Here is a 25,541-nt window from a genome sequence, read left to right on the forward strand (position 1 = left end):
GTCCTTCCATTTCCGTCTGTCTTTCTGAGAGCCTTTTCTTTCCCTCCTCCACCTCCAGCTGACTGTTCGTTTCCATCTCCTTCGCTCTCTTTTCTTGTTTTCTTCCTTTTCCTTTCTTTTTCTGTCGTTCCCTTTCTTTCTATTTCTTCCTCGGCCACTCTGTCCTTCTCTTTGTGTCTCTGTTCCTCTGACGGTCCTTCCGCCAGTCTCTATTTATAGCCCTCTGACACACCCCCTGTATCCACCTCTCTGTCTGTCTGTCTCTCCCCCTCCCTCGTCTCAGGTCCAGCTTCTGGTCCCAATTAGTTGGTGGCGGCCAAGGCAGCGGCAGGTCCCCCACCCCCGGCTCCTCATTACCGCTGGCAGCTCCTAATGAGCCTGGGGAGGGGGTGACCCCGCGCCCCCGGCCCCCCGGCCTGCGTCACTGCCCGGTGCGGGGGCTGCGGAGGCGATATAAGGGGGTTGCCAGCATCGCTGCCCCAGCCCACTGCACGGTAGGGGACCGTGCGGGAAGCTGGGGGTGGGTGCATGGTGGGGCCCGGGGTTCTGGGCCGGGATGCAGCCCCACTGAGCCCCTTTCTGGTTCTCCACAGGTGATGGAGACCCGCCAGGTGTCCAGGAGCCCTCGGGTTCGGCTGCTGCTGCTGCTGCTGCTGCTGGTGCCCTGGGGCGTCCGCACTGCCTCGGGAGTCGCCCTGCGTCCGGTCGGGGTCCTCAGGTAGGTGCCAGGCCCAGAACTCCCAGGGAGGGGTGGGAACTTGGAGAAGTGGGAAGAGAACCAAAGAGAAAGGGGACGGAAGACCCAGAAAGCGGGACAGAAGCCCAAAGAGAGGGCGACCGAGACCCAGCGAGAAGACAGAGACTAGGGGCGGGGGAAGGCGGGAGAAGGGTTTGGTGGTGGTGGTGGTGCGGGAAATGGACAGAAAATCAGCAAGGGAAAGAGACACAGAAAGACAGATCCCGAGAAATGCATGGAGAGGCTCGAAAGGAGTCGTTGCAGAAACGGATTCATTCTTTGAGCAACGTTTATTGGGTTCTTGGTGTGCGTCTGGCTATGCGCCGAGCGCTGTGGGCGGACAAGTGCATCAGACTCGGTCTCAGTACCTGGGGAGTTTCGAACCTGGTGAGCAGAGAGACAGAGACCCACACAGAGAACGAGAGAGACAGGGGGAGCCGGACCGAGTCACTCCAGGACTGGGCAGTAACAGGGCTTCGAGTTAGACCGCGGGGAGGACAGGCGGCGGCAAGAGCGGGTCTGGACGCGCCGTCACCGCGTCTCTCCACAGCCTCCGCCCCCCAGGACGGGCCTGGGCGGATCCCGCCACCCCCCGGCCGCGCAGGAGCCTGGCGCTGGCGGACGACGCGGCCTTCCGGGAGCGCGCGCGGTTGCTGGCCGCCCTCGAGCGCCGCCACTGGCTGAACTCGTACATGCACAAGCTGCTGGTGTTGGATGCGCCCTGAGCGCGCTGCCCGTCCCCATCTTAATAAAGACCATGCCTTGCGCTCCGGACTGCGCCTCGTTCCTGCGCGACCTGCGTGTGCGTTGGGCTGGGGGCGCGGGGCTGGAAATGGGGGGTAGAAAAGAGACAGGACTCTGTGTCGGCCACTCTGGCATCTCTCCCCTCAGTCCCCACTCTATTTTCTTTCCTCAATTCCGTTTCTCTGCCTGTCTTTGTCCAGGAAGCTGGCTTCTTTCCTATTTCTGGATCTCTGCTTCCCTATCGCCCCCCACCCCCGCTCTGTCCCCTCCTTTCATTCTGGGCCCCGTCCCTCCCTACCCCCGTCTCTGTCCCCTTCTCTCTGGTTCTCTGTAATCTCCAAGGTCTCTGTCCTCCTCCGTCTCTGTCCCCTTCTCTGGGTCTCTTTCCTCTCTGGGTATGTGTCCCCGTCTCCCTGGGTCCTTGTGGTTATCTCCCCTTTCGCCCCTTTGGCTTTCTGGTCTTCTGGGAATCTCTGCCTCCTCTCTGTATTCTCCTTCTGCCTCTGAAACTCTTCCTTCCCTTCTCCATCACTTTCTATTTTCCTTTTTCCTCTGCCTGACTCCTTCATATCTTCCTTTTCTTTCCATTAGGTTTCTGTCTCTCTACCAGCTCTCATCTTTGAATTTCGCTGTTCCTCCCTCCCATCACTTCCAGACTTCTCCCCAGGAACAGTGGAAAGATCGCGGGCTCTGGTGTGAGGCAGCCCTAGCATCCAAACCCAGGGTCCTCCAAATCTAGCTGCGTAGTACTGAGAAAACCTTCTTGACGTCAGTCTCTGTGTCTCCTTTTCTTCATCTGTTACGAGGATCCAATAAGATATACTTCATAAGACTTCAGCACAGCGCCCGTTACGTAGCAAAACGCTTTTATTTGAAAAGGGTTTCCTCCTCTCACAGCAGCCTCCAGCAATTTTTTTCAGGGTTTTCTGACTTCAGGCCTCCTTCTCGGGAGACCTTCGGGGCGCCAGGCTGAGGCAGGAGAAGAGAGAGGAGCAGGCGTCAGGCTCCAAAAAGGACAGGGAAAGGGCGGGAAGATACCTGGGCTGCAGGTGAAGCGAGAAAAGAGCCAATCAAAATCTGTCTCTCTACCCGGAGGTCCGGCCTGCCCTTCAGCTCTGCCCCCAGTGGTAACCACGGCAACCCGGTGGTCCGCAGAGGGCTAGATCAGCGCGCCTGGGACGCCGTTCGTGCGGACCGCGCTCTCATTGGTTTAAAGAAGAGGGTGGAGCTGGGCGCGTCTGCTGCGCGGGAAGCGGGGCCGCCGCGTGTGTTTGGCAAGGCCTCCCAAAATTTGCATTTTCGGGAGGCGGACCGAGCCCTAATTGGCCCTTGGACTGTGGGGGCGGGACTGTTTCGCTGTCATTCCGAATAACAAAGGAAAGACTGCATTCCTCAAAACTATCTGGAGTTGGCCTAATTTTACAAATAAGACTGAAAGTCAGGAGGAATTTTCCTAAGTTGTTAGAGCTACTAAGCGACAAAAGAATAACTGGAATCCAGGTATGTGCAATTTCGAAAGTCTAGACTTTTCCGCTACTCTCATGGAGAAATGGAATTAAAATGTTAATGAGCAGTTGCTATATAGCGGGCACTCTTCTAAGTGCAGTGCTTGTATTAGCTCTTTTAACCTCACAACGACCCTATGAAGAGCCTCCTCCTGTTTCCCCGAGGGCCTGGTAGCTGGGTACTGGCCTGGTCTCTTTCCACACTCTGTTTTCTCCCCAATTCGTTTCCGAACCTTTGAGATTTTTGCTCAAAATGGTGTTGACTCACGCTTGTAATCCCAGCACTTTGGGAGGCCGAGGCGGGCGGATCACGAGGTCAGGAGATCGAGACCACGGTGAAACCCCGTCTCTACTAAAAACACAAAAAATTAGCCGGGAGTGGTGGCGGGCGCCTGTAGTTCCAGCCACTCGGAGAGGCTGAGGCAGGAGAATGGCGTGAACCTGGGAGGCGGAGCTTGCAGTGAGCCGAGATCGCGCCACTGCACTCCAGCCTGGGTGACAGAGCGAGACTCTGTCTCAAAAAAAAAAAATTGGTGTCTGGAGCCTCCTCCCTCCCCACTCTACTCTCAAGCAAATTCAGCAGTCCCCACAGCTTATGCCACCACCCACAGCTGACAACACCCAGACCCCCTTCTGCAGCCTGGGAGCTCAGGGCTCAGGACTCCAGCCCCTAAATGAACTGAGTCTTTTCTCTGAACTCACTCCTTATCATGGGTTCCCTATCTTGGGAATGGCTCCACTGTTTACTAGTCACTGGGCCAGGTCCCAGGGGTTGTTCTTGTCCTGCCCGTTTCGCCATCCTTCACAGCTTGTCAGTCTCCAGCCCGGTCCCTCCCACCCCGCCCTGGCTCTGCTCTTCCCTCCTCTCCACCCACATGCCCTGCCTCAGGCCTCATCCTCTCCAACCTGCACCACAGCCCCAGACTCCTCCCCACCTGCTGGCCTCCATTCTCATCCCCTGCATTCATTCATCTCCTCCACAGGCCCTGAATGCTCTTCTTCCCACCCAGAGTTCTGCCTTCCCTTACTCACAACCCTTTTATGGGCACTGGGGAATAAAGTTCAAGCTGGTGTTCGAATCCCTTCATGGGTTCTTGCCTACCTCTCCTATTTCCCGCCACTCTGTGGCCTTCAATCCCTCCCAGGCTCCAAATCTTTAAAACAAAAATTTTTTTTTTAAATCCAGCAACAGGATGCCATCCATGGCTCTCCAAACACACTGGTCGTTCCCACCTCTATGACAACCTCCCTGGGCCCCTGCTGACTGTAACCCAAACCTTACCCATCTTTCAAGACTAAACACAAATGTCACTTGTCTGGCAAGAATTCTGTAACCTCCAAGCCGAATCAGTTGCCTTTTCTGGGCTCTCACAGGACGTGCAGCTACCTCCATCAGTCTTTAAATAGGTCCAATTCTGTCCCTCCCTTGCTCAAAACTCTCCAAGGAAGCATGTAGGGTGCTGAAACTGTCTACTATCTTGATCGGGGCGGTGATTTTCATGGGTATATATGTACACAAAAGTTTATCCAGCTGATACTTAAGATTTGTCTGCCTATCTGTATGTAAGCTGCGCCTCAATTAAAATGTAAAAAACCAAAGACAAGCAATAAAACCTCCCAAAGCCCCATCATTCTCAGGAGAAAATCTAAGCTCCTCAGCTTGATGTTGGAGGTCCTGCTTTCCTCTACAGCTTCATCTTCTAAGGTCTAGCTGTTGCAAAGAGATGATGAACAAATATTTGTTGAATGAATGAATGGCACCCTGGTGCTTTTCCTGTTTGCCATTTGCACTCTAGCAGACATCTCTGGTGTGTGCCTGGTCCACATCCCTGTCCTCCTTTTTCTGTAGAGAGTTGCTGCTGCCTTTGACAGCTGTGACTGGAGGGTCTGGTGGGGCTGCCAATCTCGTGATCCTTCTCCTTGGCCACAGGCGTGGGCATGGGCCCCATACACTGCCTGTCATAGCAGCCCAACCCCCTGGGAGCTGGGGAAGGAGACCTTCCTTTGACTCTCCTGGTTGAAGGTGGGGCCCTGTCTCCTTCCTATCTTGGGATTTTCCCAGGCAAGGAAGGATGTTCAACTCATAGGCTGCTACAAACAGCAGATAGCCACCGTGTGAGTTCATTTGCTGAACTGGACTCAGACTGAGTTTGGATCCCAACTCTCACAATTTTTAGCTGTGACATCTAGGTCAAGTCATTTAACTTCTCTGTGCTTTAGTGTCTTCATTTGTAAAGCAATAATAGCACCATCTACTTCCTAGTGTTGAGGTGAAGATTAAATACATATCTCAAAGTGCCTAGCTCAGCGCCCTCCCACCCTGGGGCCAGCCATCCTGGGTGTCCACTCTTGTTATTTACAGGGAGCGTTGGAGCCATGGTGTAAGGATCTTGCTGGCGGTGCTATGAGGCAGGCAAAGCTTGGGGCATTCCCTGCACAACTCCAATACCATGGGCTACATGCCACACAGAGTGGGTGCCCAATCATGTATTTTTTTTGGGAGTAGGGTAGGCTTCTCAGACTCCATCTGCTTCCCTTTCGTGTCCTCAGCTTTACTCCAGCTGGGAAGGGGCTTACAGCATAATGATGCATCAGAGCTGCACCATGCAGATGGTCCATGTGAATAAGAGGGAGGGGTTGGGGTCTCGCATGTGTTTTTTTCTTAATTTTTTTTTTTTTTTTTTTAAGACACAGTCTCACGCTGTCTCCTAGGCTGGAGTGCAGTGGCACAATCTCCACTCACTGCAACCTCCGCCTCCCGGGTTCAAGTGATTCCGCGCCCGGCCCAAGAAGATTGTTCTTTATTGACTTAGGATGCAGTTAGGACTGGGTCAACCTGGGCTGCTACTCATGGAGGGGTGGCAGGACAGTCAGGATCCTGTTGGGGGAGGGCAAGGCAGAGCTGTAGAGAAGGTAGGAAGGAGAAAGAAGTCAAGGAGAATAGGTATCCTGGAGCCCTTCAAAGCAGCTTGGCGATGCACGCCAAGGCCACTCAGCAGCTGCACACTGGTGGTGGTGTGTAGGTGACTCCCAAAGTGTTTGTTAGGTCCCTGCCCTGCAGTGTTTTTTCAGTGTGAATGAGGTGTGTGGCAAAGCACTTTCAAGGTACCCAGTCCCCGCAGAGGAAGTTGACCTCCCAGGTCTCCCAGCCTCCCTTACAGCTAAGGGTGGTCACACCAAACAGTCTGGCTAGTGAAACAAACACAAGTCTGCCGGTGGCTCTTGGCAGGCAACTGCTTCTCTTTTATTATGAATATGATTTGAATCTACCCACTGCACACTGAGGCCACTGCCTGTCTTTATAAAAAGGAAGGAAGAAGTTTCCGTCTCCCGCAGATGTGATGTAGGAAGCTACAACTGCCAACTCCTGAGCATGAGGGAGGGGACAGGAGGATCACTGAGGCCTTGACCCCAAGGCAACCGAGACTTAGCTGTGTGCCCACAGCTGCCCTCGCCAGGCTTGTTTTGTGAGGGAATAATCCTTAGTGCTTAGTCCATTACTGGGAGAGTTTTGCTATTGTTAAGAAATGTCAACATTAAAAAACTAGGAGACTTCACATAAAAATACAGGGATGTGGATCCCCTGTGCTCTATCTGGGGTAAGCCCGTGCAACACTGGACTAACAATGGGGATCCCAGTCGAGAGAAGGCCAGGGGATTTATTGAGCTAGACACTGCTCTGAGGGGCAAGTAGAGCCTCTCACACTGGAGGGGGCTGGAGGTAGCAGAGCTGGAGGTGGGGCCAGGTGGGAGGTGGGGACGGGCCAAGCAGCAGGACAGAGAGCAGCAGCAGCAGCAGCAGCAGCAGGCCCAGGACCGGAGCTGGGATCAGTGGATGTCGAGTGACCCTGGTGGGGAGGTGGGAGAGCATTTAGGGCAGGGTCTGGGCAGCCCCTGCTCTTCCCAAGGTCAGACCACCTCCTTCCTTCTGGAGACGCCTGGGGGCACACCTGAGCCGCTGTGGGGGCAGGCAGAGCTGGCCCCAGGCCCTCCTCCTGACTGGGACCAGTTCTTTCATCACAGGCACCAGGGCTTGCTGGAGTTCCCGCTGCGCAGGCCTGCTGGGGGAAAGGAGGGAATCACCACTGGGTTTTTCCTTGCCTCCAGTGTCCCTCCCGGACCCTGTGGGTCCTATTACCTCTCTGGAGGGCTTTCTGGGATGTCTCCAGGGCGAGGGTCTCCTAGAGGGATAGGGAGATCAGCCTGCGAGGACAAAAGAGATGCATTTGAGGCACCAGGTTCTGGACTGAGCAGTCCTCAGATCAGCCCACTGGACATAAGTGACCACATAGAAAGTGGTAGAACTCAGGAGTTAAGTGAGTGTGCTTCTGCTGCCAGGTTGGGTTCCCATTTCTGCCAGCTTCTGGCTGAGGGTCCTTGGCATGTCACCACACCTCTCCGTGTCGCTCTTTCCCCATCTGCTGGCCAGGGATGTCCCCACCTCATAGAGTTAACATGGAGACTAAATGAGTGAATGTAGGAAAAAAAAGGGCGGGGGCAATAGCTTGGACAGCGCCTGGTACATAGTGAGTGCTCAATGTCTGTGTGAGCTATTCAGTATCATCACCTCCATTTTCCATTGGATTCTGGAAATATCTAAGCTTTCTGAGGGCAGAGACCACATCTTCTACAGGTGCCCACCCCTGTGCTGGGCCTCATGAAGAATCCTGTCTTCCTGCCTATGCCAGAATCAGCAGGTGCTTTACTAATTAAAAACATGCCATTATAGGCCAGGCGCAGTGGCTCATGCCTGTAATCCCGGCATTTTGGGAGGCTGAGGCAGGCGGATCACAAGATCAGGATATGGAGACCATCCTGGCCAACATGGCGAAACTCCATCTCTACTAAAAATACAAAAATTAGCCGGGCGTGGTGGCATGTGCCTGTAATCCCAGCTACTTGGGAGGCTGAGGCAGGAGAATCGCGTGAACCCAGGAGGTGGAGCTTGCAGTGAGCCGAGATCACGCCACTGCACTCTAGCCTGGCGACAGAGCGAGACTCCGTCTCAAAAACAAAACAAAAACAAAACACCATGCCATTATAAATGGTATAATTACAAATCTATTTTTCTAATTGCTCATGGTTGCTATACTGAAATATGATTTGTTATTTTGACCTTTCACCCAGCAACCACGCTAAATTCACTGATTAATTCCAACTCTTCATTTGAAGATTCAAAGATTAAAGCCCCAGCTGTTCCTCCAGGGCCAGGCCCCACCCGCTGTACCGCCTCATCTCCCATGTCTCCCAGGAAGGGCCTCCCGTCTATGGGTCTCTGGCCTTCCTACCCCCCCCCCCCCACCTTTTTAACACAGATGAGGATGATGAATGACAATGATGATGGCAGTAAATGAAAACAGAACACCAATCACAGTCAATATCTTCACCTCTACCACCTGCTGTGCCAGGCAGGGGGACCCAGGCCCCTTATGACATAGTCCTTAACCCTCCTCCCCACCCTGGGAGCAAGGAAGAGATTATCCCCATGTGAGCTGTGAGGAAGCTGAGGTGGAGCCCCAGTCTCAGCAAGGGAGTGTGGTATGTCGAGAGGAGGTGGGCTTCGGGGCCAGGGTGCTGGGAGCTGAGCGTCCTGGAGGCAGTCATCTTGGCCGGTTTGGACCCTGAAGAGCCCCAGGGGCCCTGACAGTGCCTGACCCACAACAGGCAGACTCCAGCCCAGCTCCTGCATTCTTCAGCTCAGAACTGAGGGCTCCTCACCTCTCCTTACCAAGTTTCTTTCCCCGTCCTTGCCTGAGAATGGAAATCTTAACCTCCACCGGGCACTGGGCTCTGAGGAGCAGAGGAACTGGCCTGTGTGGCTGCAGGCACGGGGGCTGCAGACACTGCGCCCCCAGGGAGTTCTGAGGCTGGCTCGGGAGGGCCGGCCCAACCTCTCCCGAGTGTGGGCGCATGTGCGTGTGCATTTATGCAATCCGGGGGCGTAGCCACGTCTATGAGGCCTGCGGTGTGGTGGCTGCAGCCCTGTGTGTGTGTGGCTGGGAGGGTCCCCTGGGAGCAGCCTGGCCGCCCACTAGCCTCCAGGCCTCCCCCCACCTCACCATCGCTCTCATTAGCTACAGCAAGGGCCTTGTTATCTCTTGGCCAAATGATTTTTCTCTCTGCTCCTGAGGAGTTGGGGTGTGAGGCTGGGGCTTGGGAAGAGTTGAAGCGACTCAGCCTCTGCGGGCGTGGAGTGGATGGGGACTGGGGAGGGGTGCTTGGGATGGCCTACCGCGACCTGGCTCTCTGCATCCTCTTCCTCTCTTCTGGTCAACCTGAGGGCCAACAAAGTCACTGCTGGCTTCATCCTCTTCTCCCTGGTTCCCTTTGCCTACTATGGGCTGGGAGAGAAGCCTTGGAGCAGGGGGTCTTAGCACAGGCCAGACAGCATGGATGGGCCTGGGGGAGGCCAGGCAGCATTGATGGGCCTGGGGGAGGCCAGGCAGCATGGATGGCCCTGGGGGGTGTCCTGCATATGTATTTTTCACAGGAATTTTCACCAAATTACCCAAAGGGTCTGTGAACCACTAAAAGAATAAGGGGGCCTCTTCATCTCAGATTGGTTTTCTCAGCCACTACTTCCCCAGCAGATCCCCCAGCTGGGAACTGAGGCTTCCGGCTCTCTCACCCTCCAAAATACCAGATTCAGGCCTCTGTAAGACCCCAGAGCACGTGTCGAAACCTCCTTCCTGTCTAGTGGGTTGAGCCATTTTTCAATGACTGTCACTGGGTGCTCTCTGAGGACTGGGACTCCAACTCAGACCTCCCAGCTCACAGAACTCAACTGTTGGAGCTCTTCCCCATGCCAAATCCTCTTAGGTGCAAGCCCCTCTTCCAGGAGGACTGGAAGAGCCCTGAGGGGTTAGCATGCCACTCATTCACTCATTCATTCCCATCTTCCCGAAGCAGACCCTGGGCCTGTAGGCCAGGAGATGAGACCTGGCCCTTCCCTCAGCGAGTCTCGGTCTAGGAGGAGATCTGGCTCCTGACCCTGCCTCGGGGGGAGGCTCCTAGGGAGGCCCCTCCTAGGGTCACAGTCATCTGAGTCCTTGAAATGCTGCTTTGGGGACTCAGGCCTCAAGCTGCCCAGCCTGAATGCCCCTTAGAGACCCAGCCATCCACACCACCAGCCACTGCCTTCACTGGGGACCAGAGATCCAGCCCTGTAGTTGCCACCACCACCAGCTTCAGACCCAAAACCCTCAGAGATACCCTCAGGAATATAGCTGTGCTCCCACGCGATAAAGGATCCAGGCTCTTAGGCCCAGTCAGACATACACTATCTGATCCCCTGAAACTTCTACTTGGGACCCAACCCCTCTCAAGGTCCAAGCCCTCACTGCTGGCTACCTTTAGGGGCCGTTGTATTCACCACCTTCCTCACTCCCAGCTTTCCAACCTGCGGATCAAACTGCCCCTGACCTCTGCAAACTCGAGTGGCACCTGCCTCCCCCACTTCCACTACTGCTCAGCCCCTTCTCCCCTCCTTTCTCTGGTGACACAGAGGGAGGTCATAGCTCCAGAGCTCCCATCCCGCCCAATCTCAGCTCTTCCCAGACAAGTCCAATTAGAGGCCTTGGCAGGCAGCCTCATTAGTAGCCGTGGCTGGGAGCCTGAAAGACGGGAGGGGGAGAGGGAAGCAACACAGGAAACCAGAGGCCCCAAGGCCAGGTCCCCGGAGGAGGGTGGGTGCAGTCATCTAGTGAGTTCTCCATCCTCAGAGGCCTGGACACAGCCTCCTAACAATCACATCCCAGTCACAGGGCTGGGACTTCACAGCACCAGCCTGACTGCAAAGTACCTGAGCTGGAATCTGAATCCACGCTGATTCCAGAGGCCCCCCCTCACCCCATTCAGGCATGGCAGCCTCGCTAGGAGCCTTCCCCCAAGGCAGGGTCAGGAAGCAGATCTCCTCCTAGACCTGAAGGCAGGGCCAGGTCTCATCTCCTGGCCTACAGACCCAGGGTCTGCTCCCGGAAGATGTGAAGAATGAGTGAATGAATGGCATGCCGACCCCCTCGGGGCTCATTCAGTCCTCCTACTCTAAACGTCTGTGAAGGAGGTGTCACCCTGAGGCAGATGGATGGCTCAGCTCCTTACCACATGGATGGCTCCTTCCTTCCTTCTTCAGGGTGCGCTGGCTCTCCCTGGAAGTTTCTCTGTGGAAACAAAAAGGTTAGCTCTTCTCTGATTCTTCTCACTCAAAGCTCCAATCCTAACAGTGCCCACTGTCTGCCCCGCGGTCCCAGACCCCGTATGCAGAAGGTCTTCCAGGCTGCAGCCTGCACATGAATTCACCACCTTCTACAACCTGCCCTCCTCTCGTGCTCCCCTACATGAGGATGGTCCTATTAGCCCCCTAAGGGCAGAAGCCAAAAACCAAAGGGTTGTTCTCGATGCCACCAAGCCCCCTTCCCTGACAGGACCCAGGAGTCCCAGTCGCCTAAACTTCCGGGATGTTCCACAGATCTCATACATTTATCTGGGTCCCAGAGATCAGCATTTCCCTGTCCAACCGCCTTCTCATCCCAGGTTCCCAGACTTGGGCTGGGTCCATCTGCTCTCCCTCAGGACCCAAGTACCTCTTGGTTTTTCCAGAGACATATCAGCATTGCCCTTGACCTCAACAACCAACTTGACGTTGTTTTCTAAATGCGATCCTTGAGCTCCAGGCTGGTACACCCAACTGCTTCCAGGCAGCCCCCAGGCATCCCTCAAGATTTCACCTCACAAGGTCACAAGTTCCAAGTCTTTCCTCCTTTCCTCCCTCCCCATCACCCACATCCCATCTGACCCCTGCTCTGTCCCTCCACCTCAGTTATGTCCGTGTGTCCCTTTTCCTCCATCCCTAGGGCCCTGGCCTGGCTCAGGCTTCATCACCATTGCTCCAGCCTCCTCCCTGCCTCCAGGAGGTCCCTCACATGGTCCCAGAGGGATCTTTTTAAGCCCAGAGCTGACCCCACCCTTCCTGTGGCTTTACGAAGAAAAGTACAATCTGTTAGCTTCTCAGAGATTTCCTTTCATGATCTGGCCCTGGCCTCATCTCTCACTAGTCACCCCTAGCTACCCTCTACTCCTCAAGCATATCATGATTTTATGCCAAGGCCTTGCACAGGCTGTGCCAGTGCCTCGAAGGCTTCCTTCCTTCCTTCCTTCCTTTCTTCCTTCCTTCCCTCCCTCCTTCCATCCTTCCTTCCATCCTTCCTTTCTTCCTTCCTTCCATTCAAGTATCAATTTTCCTTCAATATCTTCCTCAATCTCTGACCTGACACAGATACCCTTTCTCTGGGCTCCCACAGGCCCATCCCCCACCTCTAGCACAATGATCATTCTGCACTGGGGCAACCCATTTGCAGGGTCTCTCCTATCAGGCCTTGAGCACTGAGAGGCCTGGCCCCAAGGGACTCAGCTCTGTATCCCTGGGCCCATCGCAGGTTGCACCCTGAAGCCTGGCTCAGTCTTCCCCTTGACAAACCTGTCTCTCAGGGGCATCTGACAGCTCAAAGCAGAAGCCCAATCTAACCTACTCTTCTGAGGGATGAGGCTTTGTCCCCAACAAGCTGTGTGACCATGGGCATGTGATTTCTCCCTGAGCCTCAGTTTCCCATGAGTAACAAGATGAGGATGCCTGCGTTACAGAGATACTGGGAGAGTTAAATGAGAACCCAAACAAGCTCTGGTGTCAAAGAGAAACAGAAGCTTTTCTCAAACCAGGGAAAAAGTGATCAGAGAAATTAGTCTCTCCTTAAGGATGGCAAAGAGCTTTGAAGTCGTGCAGTTCTCAAGGCAATACAGCATTGTTTATAGAGCGGTTTACAACATTTTCTTTAAAAGAAAAAAAAAGAGAGAGAGAGAGCCCAGAGCAATGGCTCATGCCCATAATCCCAGCACTCTAGGAGGCTGAGGTAGGCGGATCACTTGACCCCAGGAGTTCAGCCAGACTGGGCAACACAGGGAGACCTCATTTCTACAAAAAATAGAAAAATTAGCTATGCATGGTGGCACATGCCTGTGGTTCCAGCTACCTGGGAGGCTGAGATGGGAGGATCACCTGAGTCCAGGGAGATTGAGGCTGCAGTAAGCCGTGATAATGCCACTGCACCCCAGCCTGGGCAACAGAGAAGAGAGTGAGACTCTGTCTCAAAATAAATAAATAAATTAAAAAAAAAAAAAAAGCCAGGTGCAGTGGCTCATGCTTGTAATCCCAGCACTTTGGGAGGCTGAGGTAGGAGGACAGTTTGAGCCCAGGAGTTTGAGACCAGTCTGGGCAACATAGTGAGATCTCATCTCTATAAAAGAATTTTAAAAAGGTTGGGCATGGTGGCTCATGCCTGTAATCCCAGCATTTTGGGAGGCCAAGGAGGGCAGATCACCTGAGATCAGGAGTTCAAGATCAGCCTGGCCAACATGGCGAAACCCCGTCTCTACTAAAAAATACAAAAATTAGCCAAGTGTGGCAGCAGGTGCCTGTAATCCCAGCTGCTTAGGAGGCTGAGGCAGGGAGAATTGCTTGAACCTGGGAGGTGGAGGTTGCAGTGAGCTGAGAGCATGCCACTGCACTCCAGCCTGGGTGACAGAGTGAGACTCCATCTCAAAAAAAAAAAAAAAATATAGCCAGGCATGGTGGTGTGTGCTTGTAGTCCCAGCTACTCGGGAGGCTGAGGTGGGAGGATTGCTTATCCAGGAGATTGAGGCTGCAGTGAGTCAAGTTCACTCCAGCCTGGGCAACAGAATAAGACAAGATCCTGTCTCTAAAAACAAAAAACAAAAAAAAACCCCAATGGTTATTGCTGAGTTAAAGATGTCATAGTGAGCTTGCTGGCTTTTCTTAAAGGTGCTTATATTTGAAACATAAATGGTTAATATATCCTTAAAATGTTAGAATAAACAACTTACTTATTCCCTTCCTACAGTAGTACGATTTTAAATAATGTAATTCCCGAGAGTGTTTTCTAAAAAACAAACCAACAATAAAAGCCACAGTGCAACTTGTGTGTTTGCTTTGTTCACCTTTGTCTACAACGCTGGCAGGTCAGTCCCTGGGGTGGGGGTGGTGTCTGGTCTGGCTTGTGGCTGGGTGTCCAGCACACAGTGGGCCCTCAATTAACATTTTCTCATCAAATGGGGAACAAACAAAAGTGTGAGCGAATGAGCTGGCCAGGGCGGCACCTGGAGCTCCTGGCCCCTTTCCAGCTCCTGGACTTCAGAGCTTTTCCTGTGCCCACCTGTCCCCCAGCTGGGGCTTCAGATGGAAACTCAGCTTCCTCATTGGTCTCATGGATGACTTCCTCCCACTGCCACACCCCACACAGAGGGTTGGAGAGATCAGCAGTTGCCACTTCCTGTTTCTGAGACAGAAGTTGTTTCCGAGGTCAGCGAGAGCCATATTAAGGTAAAAGACAAGGTCAGAGATAGAAACGCGTTTAGGTGTGCGGCTGAAAAATAGGATGAGAGGTAGAAAAGGGCTGGTGTGGGGCTGGGGTTGGGGAGTGGGCAGAAGCAGGAACAGGAGAGGGTTTGGTGCTAGGACCAAGGTCTGGGTTCGAGATGAAGTTAAGGAGTGAGATGGTCATGGAGGGAGACGAGATAGAGGTGAGTCAAAGCTGGATCAGACTGGGGTCTGGCACAGGCCTGGGGCTGGCAGTGGGTTTGGGGTTAGGATCCGAGGTAGAGAGAGTTAGAGAAAAGCTAAGGTTGCGATGGGGGCCTGTGGCAGCAATGTGGGTTAGGCCTAGGGTGGTGTGAGGATCAGAGTGGGGAGATGTTTGGAGATTCTGCCTTGGTGGCCTGCAGCTTATTCCAGGGGTGTTAGGCCCACCTGTCGAATGGCCTCGATCTCCAAGCCCAGTGATGGAGGCAGCAGCTGAGTCCAGCCCACTCTTCTCAGCTGGGCCCCTTCAGGTAGCCTGGCCACACAGGGAGGAGGGAGGAAGGTGGCCTCTGTGCCTGGTGGCCAGGGTGCCCCTGCCCTTAAGCTCCACTCCTGCCTCCTCCTACCCCTTGAAGTTCCACTCACTCATCGGGCCCCTCATAGGTCTGACTCAGCTGCTCCTCCAGGCGTGAAATCTCCAGCCTCAGCTCCTGCAAAGGAGGAAGTGGGGGGCACATTTGGCTCTGCATTTTTCCCACCCCTGGGCTCCTCTTCCAGGGTTCTTTCCCCTTTCCTGACTACTTTGGGCTCCCCAGACACATACTGCCTAGGGACAAGGGGAAGAAAGCCATGACAGAATGTTAGGAAGCCAAAGAGAGACAGAGAGCAACAGGAATCCAGAAGCTAAAGCACAGGCCAAGAGGCCAGGCGCAGTGGCTCATGCCTGTAATCCCAGCACTTCAGGAGGCTGAGGCGGGCAGATCACAAGGTCAGGAGATCGAGACCATCCTGGCTGACAGGGTGAAACCATGTCTCTACTAAAAATACAAAAATTAGCCCGGCATGGTGGCACGCGCTTGTAGTCCCAGCTACTTGGGAGGCTGAGGCAGAAGAATCGCTTGAACCCAGGAGGCGGAGGTTGCAGTGAGCCAAGATTGTACCACTGCACTCCAGCCTGGGTGACACGGCCAGACTCCGTCTCAAAAAAGAAAGAAAAAAAAAAGCACAGCCAAGAAAATTAAAAGAAGGAAGGCAGAGGCAGAGATGCATGAAAAAATGAAAGACATAGATGGAAACAGACTCACAGACAGGCAAGAGAAACACGAGGGCTAAGAGACTGGTAAAGACCAGAGCCAAACAGAGAAGACTTGCCTAGGGAGACAGACAGCCTAGACCTAGAGGCAGAGACAGGAACCCACATGAGCCTCGAAGAGACACATAAAGATAAGGAGGGGAGGCTGGGCGTGGTGGCTCACACCTGTAATCCCAGCATTTTGGGAGGCCAAGGGGGGCGGATCATGAGGTCAAGAGATTAAGACCATCCTGGTCAACATGGTGAAACCCCGTCTCTACTAAAAATACAAAAATTAGCTGGGCATGCTGGCGCATGCCTGTAGTCACAGCTATTTGGGAGGCTGAGGCAGGAGAATCGCTTGAACCTGGGAGCTAGAGGTTGCAGTGAGCGGAGATTGTGCCACTGCACTCCAGCCTAGCGACAGAGCAAGACTCTGTCTCAAAAAAAAAAAAAAGTAAGATAAGGAGAGGAGGTGTGTGAGAAGACACCCACAGAGAATGAAACTGAATGGAAGGAACAGAGAAAAAGTGAAAAGGCAGATACAGGAACAGAGGGGGAGACATACAGTAAGTCATACAGCCATACATTAAGGATGGAAGAAGCAAGATGTGGCCACTGACAGAGAAAGAGGCATGAGGAGGAGAGGCAGCAAGTCCCAGAGATGGCAAAAGAGAAGTGGCGAGGACCGCGGTGGGTGTCGAGGACCGCTGAGTTACCTGCGTCGTCACTCTGTATTCTTCCAGGGTCTGGGCCAGGCTCTCCACATGGCGAGTGCGCTGGGAAAGCCGAAAGCCAGATGAGACTGGGACCAGTTCCCCAAAGACACTGGGGGTGGTGGTTGGCAGGGGGACTGGCTGGGGGGTTAAGGGACAGGGTGAGCTTGAGGGAAGAGCTGGGGCCCAAGGGAGAGCACCGGGCAGAAGGGCTTCTAGATCCCTGAGGGGTCACACTTGGGACCTGGGGAAACCCTCCAGTCTCTCCGGCTGCACATCCAAGGATCAGACCCAAGTAGGACTTCTCTTTCTAGACCAGGGGCAGGAAGTGGCTGCTGCACATGGAAGGCAAATCTCTTTCCCTCCCTGGGCCCCTTACCTCAGAGAGGATGGTGTCCCGTTGGCAAATGAGGTGTTCACACTCAAAGAGCTGCCGCTGCCAAGAAAGGAGCCGGTCCATCCATCCAGCCTCCCAGGACTCCCCTGGGTCCTGCCCTCCATCTGGCCCGACCTGCTCTCTTGCACCCCCACCTATTCAGCCTCCTGAGATGTTCCAGGACTTCAGGGACTTTAGGGATGCCTGGGTGGTCCTGGGAGCCTGACAGCTTGATGGAAGACCCTGCCCTCATCAGGCTGCAGTCACTAAAACCGGAAATGGGAAAAATGGCCCCAGGGTGGTGGAAAGCTGTCAGGCACTAGAAAGGAGTGGCACCTTCAAAGTGTCCTTCTCCATGGCCAGCTCCTGACTTCTCTTCTTCACTCCATCCCGCTCGGCAAGCAGCTTCCCGTTCTAGAAGAAGGAATGGTTGGTCACATTCATTTCAGCAAATGGTGATGTCAAAATTAACAGCAGATATTTGCTAAACACTTGATTGATATAATCAGGCCTCATGCTAAGCACTTCATATGTTTTAACCCACTTAATTCCTCCAACCATTCTAGTGGGACCTCAGCTTTAATTTCTTTGAGTGTGGCTCCCCCATCTACAAAAATGGAGCTAGGCCAGGCGCAGTGGCTCACGCCTGTAATCCCAGCACTTTGGGAGGCTGAGGCGGGCGGATCACAAGGTCAGGAGTTCGAGACCAGCCTGGCCAACATGGTGAAACCCCGTCTCTACTAAAAATACAAAAATTAGCTGGGCATGGTAGCGCGTGCCTATAATTCCAGCTACTCAGAAGGCTGAGGCAGGAGAAATGCTTGAACTGGGAAGATGGATGTTGCAGTGAGCCAAGATTGCACCACTGCACTCCAGCCTGGGCGACAGAGCGAGACTCTGTCTCAGGAAAAAACAACAACAACAAAAAAACGGAGCTTAACTAGGACCTACTTTATGGGACTGCTGTAAGGATTAGACAGGTTAATAATCACTAACACTTACTGAGCATTTTGCATGTGTTGACTCATTTCTTATCTCCAATTTTAAAATCAAAAGAACAATATAAGAAGTCTGTTATCCACATTATCTATCACCCAGCTTCAATAATTATATGCATTTTCTCGGTTTTGTTTAAACTGAGATGTTTCTCCTCCAGATGTTTTTTTTTTTTTTTTTTTTTTTAGCCAGAGTTTTGCTCTTGTTGCCCAGGCTGGCGTGCAATGGTGCGATCTTGGCTCACTGCAATCTTTGCCTTCCGGGTTCAAGTGATTCTCCTGCCTCAGCCTCCCTAGTAGCTGGGATTACAGCCACCTGCCACCACATCCAGCTAATTTTTTTTTTTTTTTGAGACGGAGTTTCACTCTTGTTGCCCAGGCTGGAGTGCAATGGCATGATCTTGGCTCACCACAACCTCCGCCTCCCGGGTTCAAGTGATTCTCCTGCCTCACCCTCCCAAGTAGCTGGGATTACAGGCATGTGCCACCACGCTCAGCTAATTTTGTATTTTTAGTAGAGACGGGATTTCACTATGTTGGCCAGGCTGGTCTTGAACTCCTGACCTCAGGCGATCCACCTGCCTCCGCCTCCCAAAGTGCTGGGATTACAGGTGTGAGCCACCACACCCGGCTCTCCTCCAGATGTTTTAAGTAGATTACTTTAAAGCAAATCGCAGGCATCATATTAGTTCACCTGTAGTTACTCCAGCATTTATCTCCTACTTGAGGACTTATTTCCTTTAGCAAAACCACAATACCACTATCATACTCAACAAAATTAACAATAACTCAGTATCATCTCATACTAGAAAGTTTGTGCCTCTTTTTCTTTCCTTTTTTGAGGCGGAATTTCACTCTTGTTGCCCAGGCTGGAGTGCAATGGCGTGATCTCAGCTCACTGCAACCTCTGCCTCCCAGGTTCAAGCGATTCTCCTGCCTCAGTCTCCCGAGTAGCTGGGATTACGGGCGCGTGCCATCACACCTGGCTAATTTTTGTATTTTTAGTAGAGATGGGGTTTCACCACGCTGGCCAGGCTGGTCTTGACCTTCTGACCTCAGGTAATCCACCCTTCTTGGTCTCCCAAAGTGCTGGGATTACAGGGGTGAGGTACTGCACCTGGCCTGTGCTCCTCTTTCATTTTAGTTGTCTCACAGAGATTTCTTTACATTTACTTTGATTGAGGGTCCAAACAAGGTCCATCATTGCTTTTGGTTGAAATGTCTTACTTCTTTTAATCTGACGGTAATTTCTCCCCCCTCCACCCTGATCCTGGTACTCTTCAGGCCCTCATTCTGTGGAAGAAAGCAGGTCCCTCGTCCTGTAGGATTGGTGCGTCCAGATTAGGCTGATCGCGCTCTTGTTCCCTGTGGTTATGTTCACCGCTTTCCTCTATCATTATTTCTTATAAACTGGTAGGTAGATGCAGGGCCTTGTCCAGACTCTTGTTCAATTTTTTGGCAAGATTGGGTGGTGCTATACATATCAAATTGTGCCATTCAGGAGTAATGCCACGTCTGGTTGCTCTATGAACAGTATAATCATTTCCAATTTTATAGAGGGGTAGAGAGGCTAAGACTTGGCAAGGTCACATGGTAAGTGGACTCAAACCTAAATCTGTGTGATTCCAAATCCTGTGTTTATAATCCTCTGACTCTCATGTGAGCCAGACACAGCCCTGGGTGAGAATGGGACACAAAGGGAATTAGGTTCTAGAGGTGGAGATGGATGCAGAAGCGGGTAACAATGCACGAGGTGGGCTCTGGTGAGGCCTACGGCCTGGGTACCGTGGGAGCACTAACAGGCTTCCTGAGGAGGCATTGCTGAGTCTTCAAGGCTGAGGACAGTTAGCTGGGAAAACAATAGGCCGGAGAGGGCAGCCCATGCCAGCCATGAAATGGGACCTGAGCATAAAATGGCCCAGATTCCAGTCTAAAGTTTAGGGGCACCAAAAACCTATCAAGTTGCACAAGGTTTCAAGGCGAGGTGGTCACTGGGGAAATGCACTTTGGGGCATGGAGGCAGTCCGGAGTTCCCTTTCACCACGCCCCTCCTCTTGGCACTCCAGGGGATATACCAAAGCCAGCCTCTCACTCTCCAGCCAGCTCCAAGTCCTCCATCAGCTGCTCTCCCTCTGTCTCAGTGGGCCTGGGCCGCCAAGTGAAGGGCAGAGGAAGGATGGGAAAGGAGTGCTGTGTCAACATCTGTCCACCTGGTAGGGATTTGCAGGCCAGATCCTGGGCCACTCGGCAGGGAACCCGGTTACTCAGCTGCTCCTGCCTCCTGCAGTAACCTGAGCCAGCTTTGTAGGTTCTCCATAGGAAGGCTGCCTGAATCTTCAGTGTCTGAGTGTCTTGTTACTCCAGCATTATTCCACTGTAACTTGAGAACTCAATCTGTAGATGCTCTGTAGGCAGCTGTGTGGAGGGGGAAGGTAGAGGGGAGGGAACCAAGAATAGCTCCAGTTTATCGAGGGCTAAGGGTGTCCCAGATGCTGCTCAAGGCACTCAACCTGGCAGCAGGCCTTCCTGCTGGGGAGGAGGTAGAGATGAGACTGCTGGTTGCTATTTACCCTGCTTACTCCTGCTTTTGTCAAGGGATCTACTCTCTCTGTCTGAGGGCAGATGGGTCCCAGCCCCAGCCATGGGAGTGAGTCAAGGTGGAAATCTTGGCAGATGCAGGAAGCTCAGCTGGTTAGCTAACCCAGCAGCCATTCTCGCCGCTTCTCACTTGTTCACCTGCCACTCTAGAGGCTGAAAAAGGTCAGATATTCTCCTGGGCTCCTTTGCAGCTGAGGATGTTCTGTGATCCAGTTCTGGCCAGTGAGATGTAAGAGCTGCTGGGGGTGGGGTGAGAGGCTTCTGATGAAAGGAGGCATGAGAGGGGCATTTCCTGGCTCCTCGCCTTTTTTTTTTTTTTTTTGAGACGGAGTCTCGCTCTGTCACCCAAGCTGGAGTGCAGTGGCACAATCTCGGCTCACTGCAAGCTCCGCCTCCTGGGTTCACGCCATTCTCCTGCTTCAGCCTCCGGAGTAGCTGGGACTACAGGTGCCCGCCACCACACCCAGCTAATTTTTTTGTGTGTATTTTTAGTAGAGATGGGTTTTCACCGTGTTAGCCAGGATGGTCTCAATCTCCTGACCTCGTGATCCACCTGCCTCGGCCTCCCAAAGTGCTGGGATTACAGGCGTGAGCCACTGTGACTGGCCTCCTGGCTCCCCTTTGCCCCACGTTTTCCTACTTTGAATGAGAACATGAGATTGGAGCTGTTGCAGTCATCTGTGATCATGAGGCCACAGGCAGCCAGGGAGCCACCAAACCACCCAGAGACCACCTTCTTCCCAGAGACCACCTTCTTCTAAACCTCTGGTTAAGGAAATGAATGTCCTGCAGATTGAAGGCATCATTTCTCTGTTCTCTTCCCTGGAGCGTTCTGGACCCATCAGTGGCCATATTATCCATGTAGTCTGGTTATAATGGCTGAATGGCAATGAACTGTAAGGTAGGAAGTTCTGCCAGGGGGCTTCAGGGAAAGTTTTTCATTCTTTTTTTTTTTTTTTTTTTTTTTTGAGACAGTCTCGCTCTGTCACCCAGGCTAGAATGCAGTGGCACAATCTCAGCTCACTGCAACCTCTGCCTCCCAGGTTCAAGTGATTCTCCTGCCTCAGCCTCTCAAGTAGTTAGGATTACAGACGCCCACCACCACGCCCAGCTAATTTTTATATTTTTAGTAGAGGCAGGGTTTCACCATATTGGTCAGGCTGGTTTCGAACTCCTGACCTCAAATGATCCACCCATCTCAGCCTCCCAAAATGCTGGGATTACAAGCGTGAGCCACCGTGCCTGGCCTTTCATTCTTTTATTTACTTTTTTTGTTTTGTAGAGACGGGCTCTCACTATGTTGCCTAGGGTGGTCTCGAACTCCTGGCCTAGGCAATCTTGCTTTGGCCTCCCAAAGTGTTGGGATTACAGGTGTGAGCCACCATGCCCAGCCGGAAAGTTTTTCTTTTTCTTTTTTTTTTTCTGAGACTGAGTCTTGCTCTGTTGCCCAGACTGGAGTGCACTGCTACCATCTTGGCTCACTGTAACCTCTGGCTCCTGGGTTCAAGCGATTCTCCTGCCTCAGCCTCCTGAGTAGCTGGGATTACAGGTGTGTGCCACCACACCCGGCTGGTTTTTTTATTTTTAGTAGAGATGGGGTTTCACTGTGTTGGCCAGGCTGGTCTCGAACTCCTGATCTCACGTGATCCACCCACCTCGGCCTCCCAAAGTGCTGGGATTACAGGTGTGAGCCACCGTGCTTGGCAAGTTTTTCATTCTTAAAAAGGGATGTTCTGAAAGAAACTGTCATATCCTGTCTGCACTCCATGTCTCACATTGGTACAGCCATCCTGCTGTGAGATTCCCATTGCCTCAAGGGGGTGAGTTTTCATGGAAGAGCCACAAAATAGCAGAAAGATTTTGGATTTCAGTGTGAAAAACACTGCACAAGTAGGACAAAGATATTTTTTGGAAATACATGATCTGCCTGGACGAGGCAGAGATCCTTAGAGCTGGGGGAGGAATGCAGGACAGACAGAGAAGAGAATAGGCTGAAAATGAGCCTGGAGTTTTCCCCTAACCCAGGGCTAGCTATGAGGAGTGGAGGGAATGGATGGAGAACCACAGAGCCCTGGAAGTCTTGGGATCTGAGAGGCCTTGTGTGTACTTCCCAGAGCACTCTCAGAATCATCATGGTGTGAGAATAATAGAGATGCTACTTTCTTGTGAAAGCAAAGAGGCCTCACTGGTGGGTCCTCTCCAGACCTCTGCCCACCCCAGCCCTGTGTCCTCTGGTCTGTCAAGGCCTAGGTGGGGTTTGGGATCCTTCAGGGAAATGAGTGAGGGACAGGGACTTTGCGAACAGCTCAGGGAGAGCAGAGGAGTCTCTCCTGTTTCTCTTTCCCCAGAGAAGCCACATCTCCCCACCATGAGCACCCACCCTGACCTGGGGAAATGAGGCAGGGGCTTTGGGCAGTGAACCCAGCCTCTTCCCTTTCACAGGAAAGTAGCCAAACCACCTCCATGGCTCTGGAAAGGTGTGGAAGTGGTGGAGTGAGAGTCCCAGCCCAGATAAGGGATCACCACCAGAAGATGAAGAATATGGTATGTCCAGAGATCCAAAGGCAATGCGGGCCTCGCAGTGGATGCCAGCACACAGTGGTGACAAACGCTTGGACAAAACCCATCAATCTCATGAACAGCAGAGAGGAGAAACACTGAGTGAGGACCAGCAGCCTCCTAGAGCACTAGGCTCCTGCGTCAGTCTCCTGCAGCTTAGACACCACCTTGAGGTGGGGGGTGGTGACAGGTTTCATTGTCAATTGATGAGTTTGTTTCAATCTAAAAAAAATTAGGTGGGCCCAGAATGAACTAAGATGATGTTTTTCTGTCTTGGATGGAACGGGGCTTGAATTAAATGTGAAGCTGAACTCGGTCTCTTCATATTGTTTGCTAGTCCCTCAATGAAATGCTGTCAATCCTCAAAACAAGCCTACTGAACAGATACCCTTCTTCCAGTTCTTAGAAAGTAAAAGTAGGTCGGGCTCATGTCTGTAATCCCAGCATTTTGGGAGGCTGAGGTGGGCAGATCACCTGAGGTCGGGAGTTCGAGACCAGCCTGACTAACATGGAAAAACCCCGTCTCTACTAAAACAAACAAACAAACAAACAAAAAACAAAATTAGCCAGGCGTGGTGGCACATGCCTGTAATCCCAGCTACTCGGGAGGCTGAGGCAGAAGAATCGCTTGAACCGGGAGGCGGTGGTTGCGATGAGCTAAGATCGCACCATTGCACTCCAGCCTGGGCAACAAGAATGAAACTCTGTCTCAAAAAAAAAAAAAAAAAAAAAAAAAAAAAAAAAAAAAAAAAGAAAGTAAAAGTAAAGGCTTGAGAAGAAGTCACATGCGTAAAGATTGCCTATTGTGTAAGTGGCAGAGATGGGATTTGAACTCAAGGTTGACTTCAAACCCAATTTTTTTTTTTTTTTTTTTTGAGAGGCTCTCGCTCTGTCACCCAGGCTGGAATGCCATGATGCAATCTTGGCTCACTGCAACCTCTGTCTCCCGGGCTCGTGCAGTCTTTCCACCTCAGCCTCCTGAGTGGCTGGACTACAGGTGCATACTACCATGCCTGGCTTATTTTTCTATTTTTTGTAGAGACAAGGTTTTGCCATGTTGCCCGGGATGGTCTCAAACTCCTAGGCTAAAGGGGTCCACCCACCTAGGCCTCCCAAAGTGCTGGGATTCCAGGCATGAGCCACTGTGCCTGGATGTTTTATTCACTGTAAAAAAATGCTAATATAGAAACAATGCTAGCTAACTTTTAGTGAGCACATCCTATGTGTCCTACCTTGTGCCCAAGACTTTACAAGTATCCTTTGGTTGAAGTCTCACACAAACCAATGAGGCAGATGCCATTGTTTTGTTCATCTTTGTAAGTGAGGCAACTGAGGCACAGAAAAGGGAGGGACTGGTCCACTCTTAGGTAGGTGGCCTCAGCCTGAAGCCATGTAGGCTGACCCCATGCCTCACACTCTCGTCAACCATGGCTGTTCTCACAGTGTGACGTGACCTCAGGGACACTCCCACACTACTGACATTCTGAGGTCTCCCCAGGCAGGCTGAAGGTTGTTTGGTGGTAGGCTGCTGGGGTGTTGGGGGCAGAAGGGAGTGGTGTCAAGAAGACCCTAAGGACTGGGGAAGGGGTGGGGGTGGGTGCTGGGCCTCTGCTCACCTCCAACTGCAGAGTCTCCATCTCAGCCACCAGATGCTGCTGCTGCTTTTCCTGACCAACCCCAGAGAGAGGACAAAGGTTTCATTTCTAGTCTCCTTGCCCCCATGTTGCCCTTCTCCCACCCCTGAGAACACAACCAGGGCCTGTGGGAATGGGTCTGGGAAGCCCTGATGGCTCCTGCTGTCTCCTTTGTCATGAGAAGGATGGCAGGTAAGCTTGAAAAAGTTAGGGTGAGCAGGGCCTGGAGAGAGGGAGAAAGCCAGGTGACCTCTGTCCCTTCCTACTCCATAGTCACACTCTGCCGCCCTGACTCCAGGAAACAAAGAAGAGAGAGGGCACCTTCCTTCCCCTGGGCCAGACCCACCGCCTGCCGGGCTTGGGCCAGAAGGCTGCGATTCTGTTCCTCCAGGCTCCTGGCCAGAGTCTTCAGGTCCTCCAGCTCCTCATCCACGGCCTTGGCAAACTGCAGGGCCTGCTGGGTGCTGAATGCGGGTGGGGGCAGATGAGCCATACGAGAGAGAGGAAGGCAGAGAAGCACAGAGACAGATCCATTCTGAGAGACATTAGCAACAGAGAGATCCCAGGTGGTGGGCAGGGACAGAGACCCAGAGAAAGGGGAGGACAGAGACCCAGCAAGAAAAGAGGAGAAAGAGACCTGGTGTGGGCACAGAGACCCAGTTTTAACCTAAAAGACTGAGGAGGTGGGAAAGAGACCTAGAGAGAGTGGGGGACTAGAACAGGGAGACCATGATAAACATGAAGAATGACAAAGCACAGAGAGATGAAAGGGCGAGTGACATGAAGAATCAGAGAGAGGAAAAGAATAAAGAGAGAAATCTAGGCTGGGTGCAGTGGCTCAGGCCTGTACTCCCAGCACTTTGGGAGGATAAGGTGGGAGGATGGCTTGAGCCCAGGAGTTTGAGACCAGCATGGGCAACACAGTGAGAACTCATTTCTATAAAAAATAAAACAAAATTAGCCAAGCAGGGTGGTGGGCCTGTGGTCCCAGCTACTTGGGAGGCTGAGGTGGGAGG

At 52.6% G+C, this 25,541-nt stretch overlaps 2 protein-coding genes and 1 long non-coding RNA gene across 16 annotated transcripts in view; 2 read left to right on the forward strand and 1 right to left on the reverse strand.

Moving 5' to 3' along the window:
* Positions 1 to 71: 71 nt before the first annotated feature.
* Positions 72 to 1,740, forward strand: PTH2 (parathyroid hormone 2). The gene is made up of 3 exons (XM_055237348.2): positions 72 to 494; positions 594 to 718; positions 1,287 to 1,740. The coding sequence occupies exons 2-3, from the start codon at positions 597 to 599 to the stop codon at positions 1,459 to 1,461; spliced, it is 297 nt and encodes a 98-aa protein (XP_055093323.1). The 5' UTR covers positions 72 to 494; positions 594 to 596; the 3' UTR covers positions 1,462 to 1,740.
* Positions 1,741 to 6,205: 4,465 nt separating this feature from the next.
* Positions 6,206 to 25,541, reverse strand: part of KASH5 (KASH domain containing 5) — a 29,898-nt gene continuing 10,562 nt past the window's right edge. For 7 of the 14 annotated variants that reach the window (XM_055237281.1, XM_063615717.1, XM_055237279.2 and 4 more), the window contains 13 exons: positions 24,872 to 24,989; positions 24,508 to 24,558; positions 17,076 to 17,153; positions 16,743 to 16,799; positions 16,367 to 16,426; positions 15,002 to 15,066; positions 14,804 to 14,891; positions 14,211 to 14,333; positions 11,086 to 11,144; positions 9,218 to 9,260; positions 7,124 to 7,188; positions 6,936 to 7,046; positions 6,491 to 6,833 (listed from right to left, as the gene is read on the reverse strand). In XM_055237281.1, coding sequence (XP_055093256.1) covers positions 6,686 to 6,833; positions 6,936 to 7,046; positions 7,124 to 7,188; positions 9,218 to 9,260; positions 11,086 to 11,144; positions 14,211 to 14,333; positions 14,804 to 14,891; positions 15,002 to 15,066; positions 16,367 to 16,426; positions 16,743 to 16,799; positions 17,076 to 17,153; positions 24,508 to 24,558; positions 24,872 to 24,989 — 1,066 coding nt within the window. In that variant the 3' untranslated portion in view covers positions 6,491 to 6,685. Of the gene's footprint in view, positions 6,834 to 6,935; positions 7,047 to 7,123; positions 7,189 to 9,217; positions 9,261 to 11,085; positions 11,145 to 14,210; positions 14,334 to 14,803; positions 14,892 to 15,001; positions 15,067 to 16,366; positions 16,427 to 16,742; positions 16,800 to 17,075; positions 17,154 to 24,507; positions 24,559 to 24,871; positions 24,990 to 25,541 lie in introns of those variants that run through there. The other 7 variants (XM_055237280.2, XM_055237277.2, XM_063615716.1 and 4 more) reach the window with 6 other exon arrangements.
* LOC134732270 (uncharacterized) lies at positions 14,071 to 23,202 on the forward strand. The gene is made up of 2 exons (XR_010115258.1): positions 14,071 to 14,377; positions 22,775 to 23,202. It is a non-coding gene; the product is annotated as an uncharacterized lncRNA (long non-coding RNA).

This window comes from Symphalangus syndactylus, chromosome 13 (genome assembly GCF_028878055.3).
Source record: "Symphalangus syndactylus isolate Jambi chromosome 13, NHGRI_mSymSyn1-v2.1_pri, whole genome shotgun sequence".
Taxonomy (NCBI): Eukaryota; Metazoa; Chordata; class Mammalia; order Primates; family Hylobatidae; genus Symphalangus; species Symphalangus syndactylus.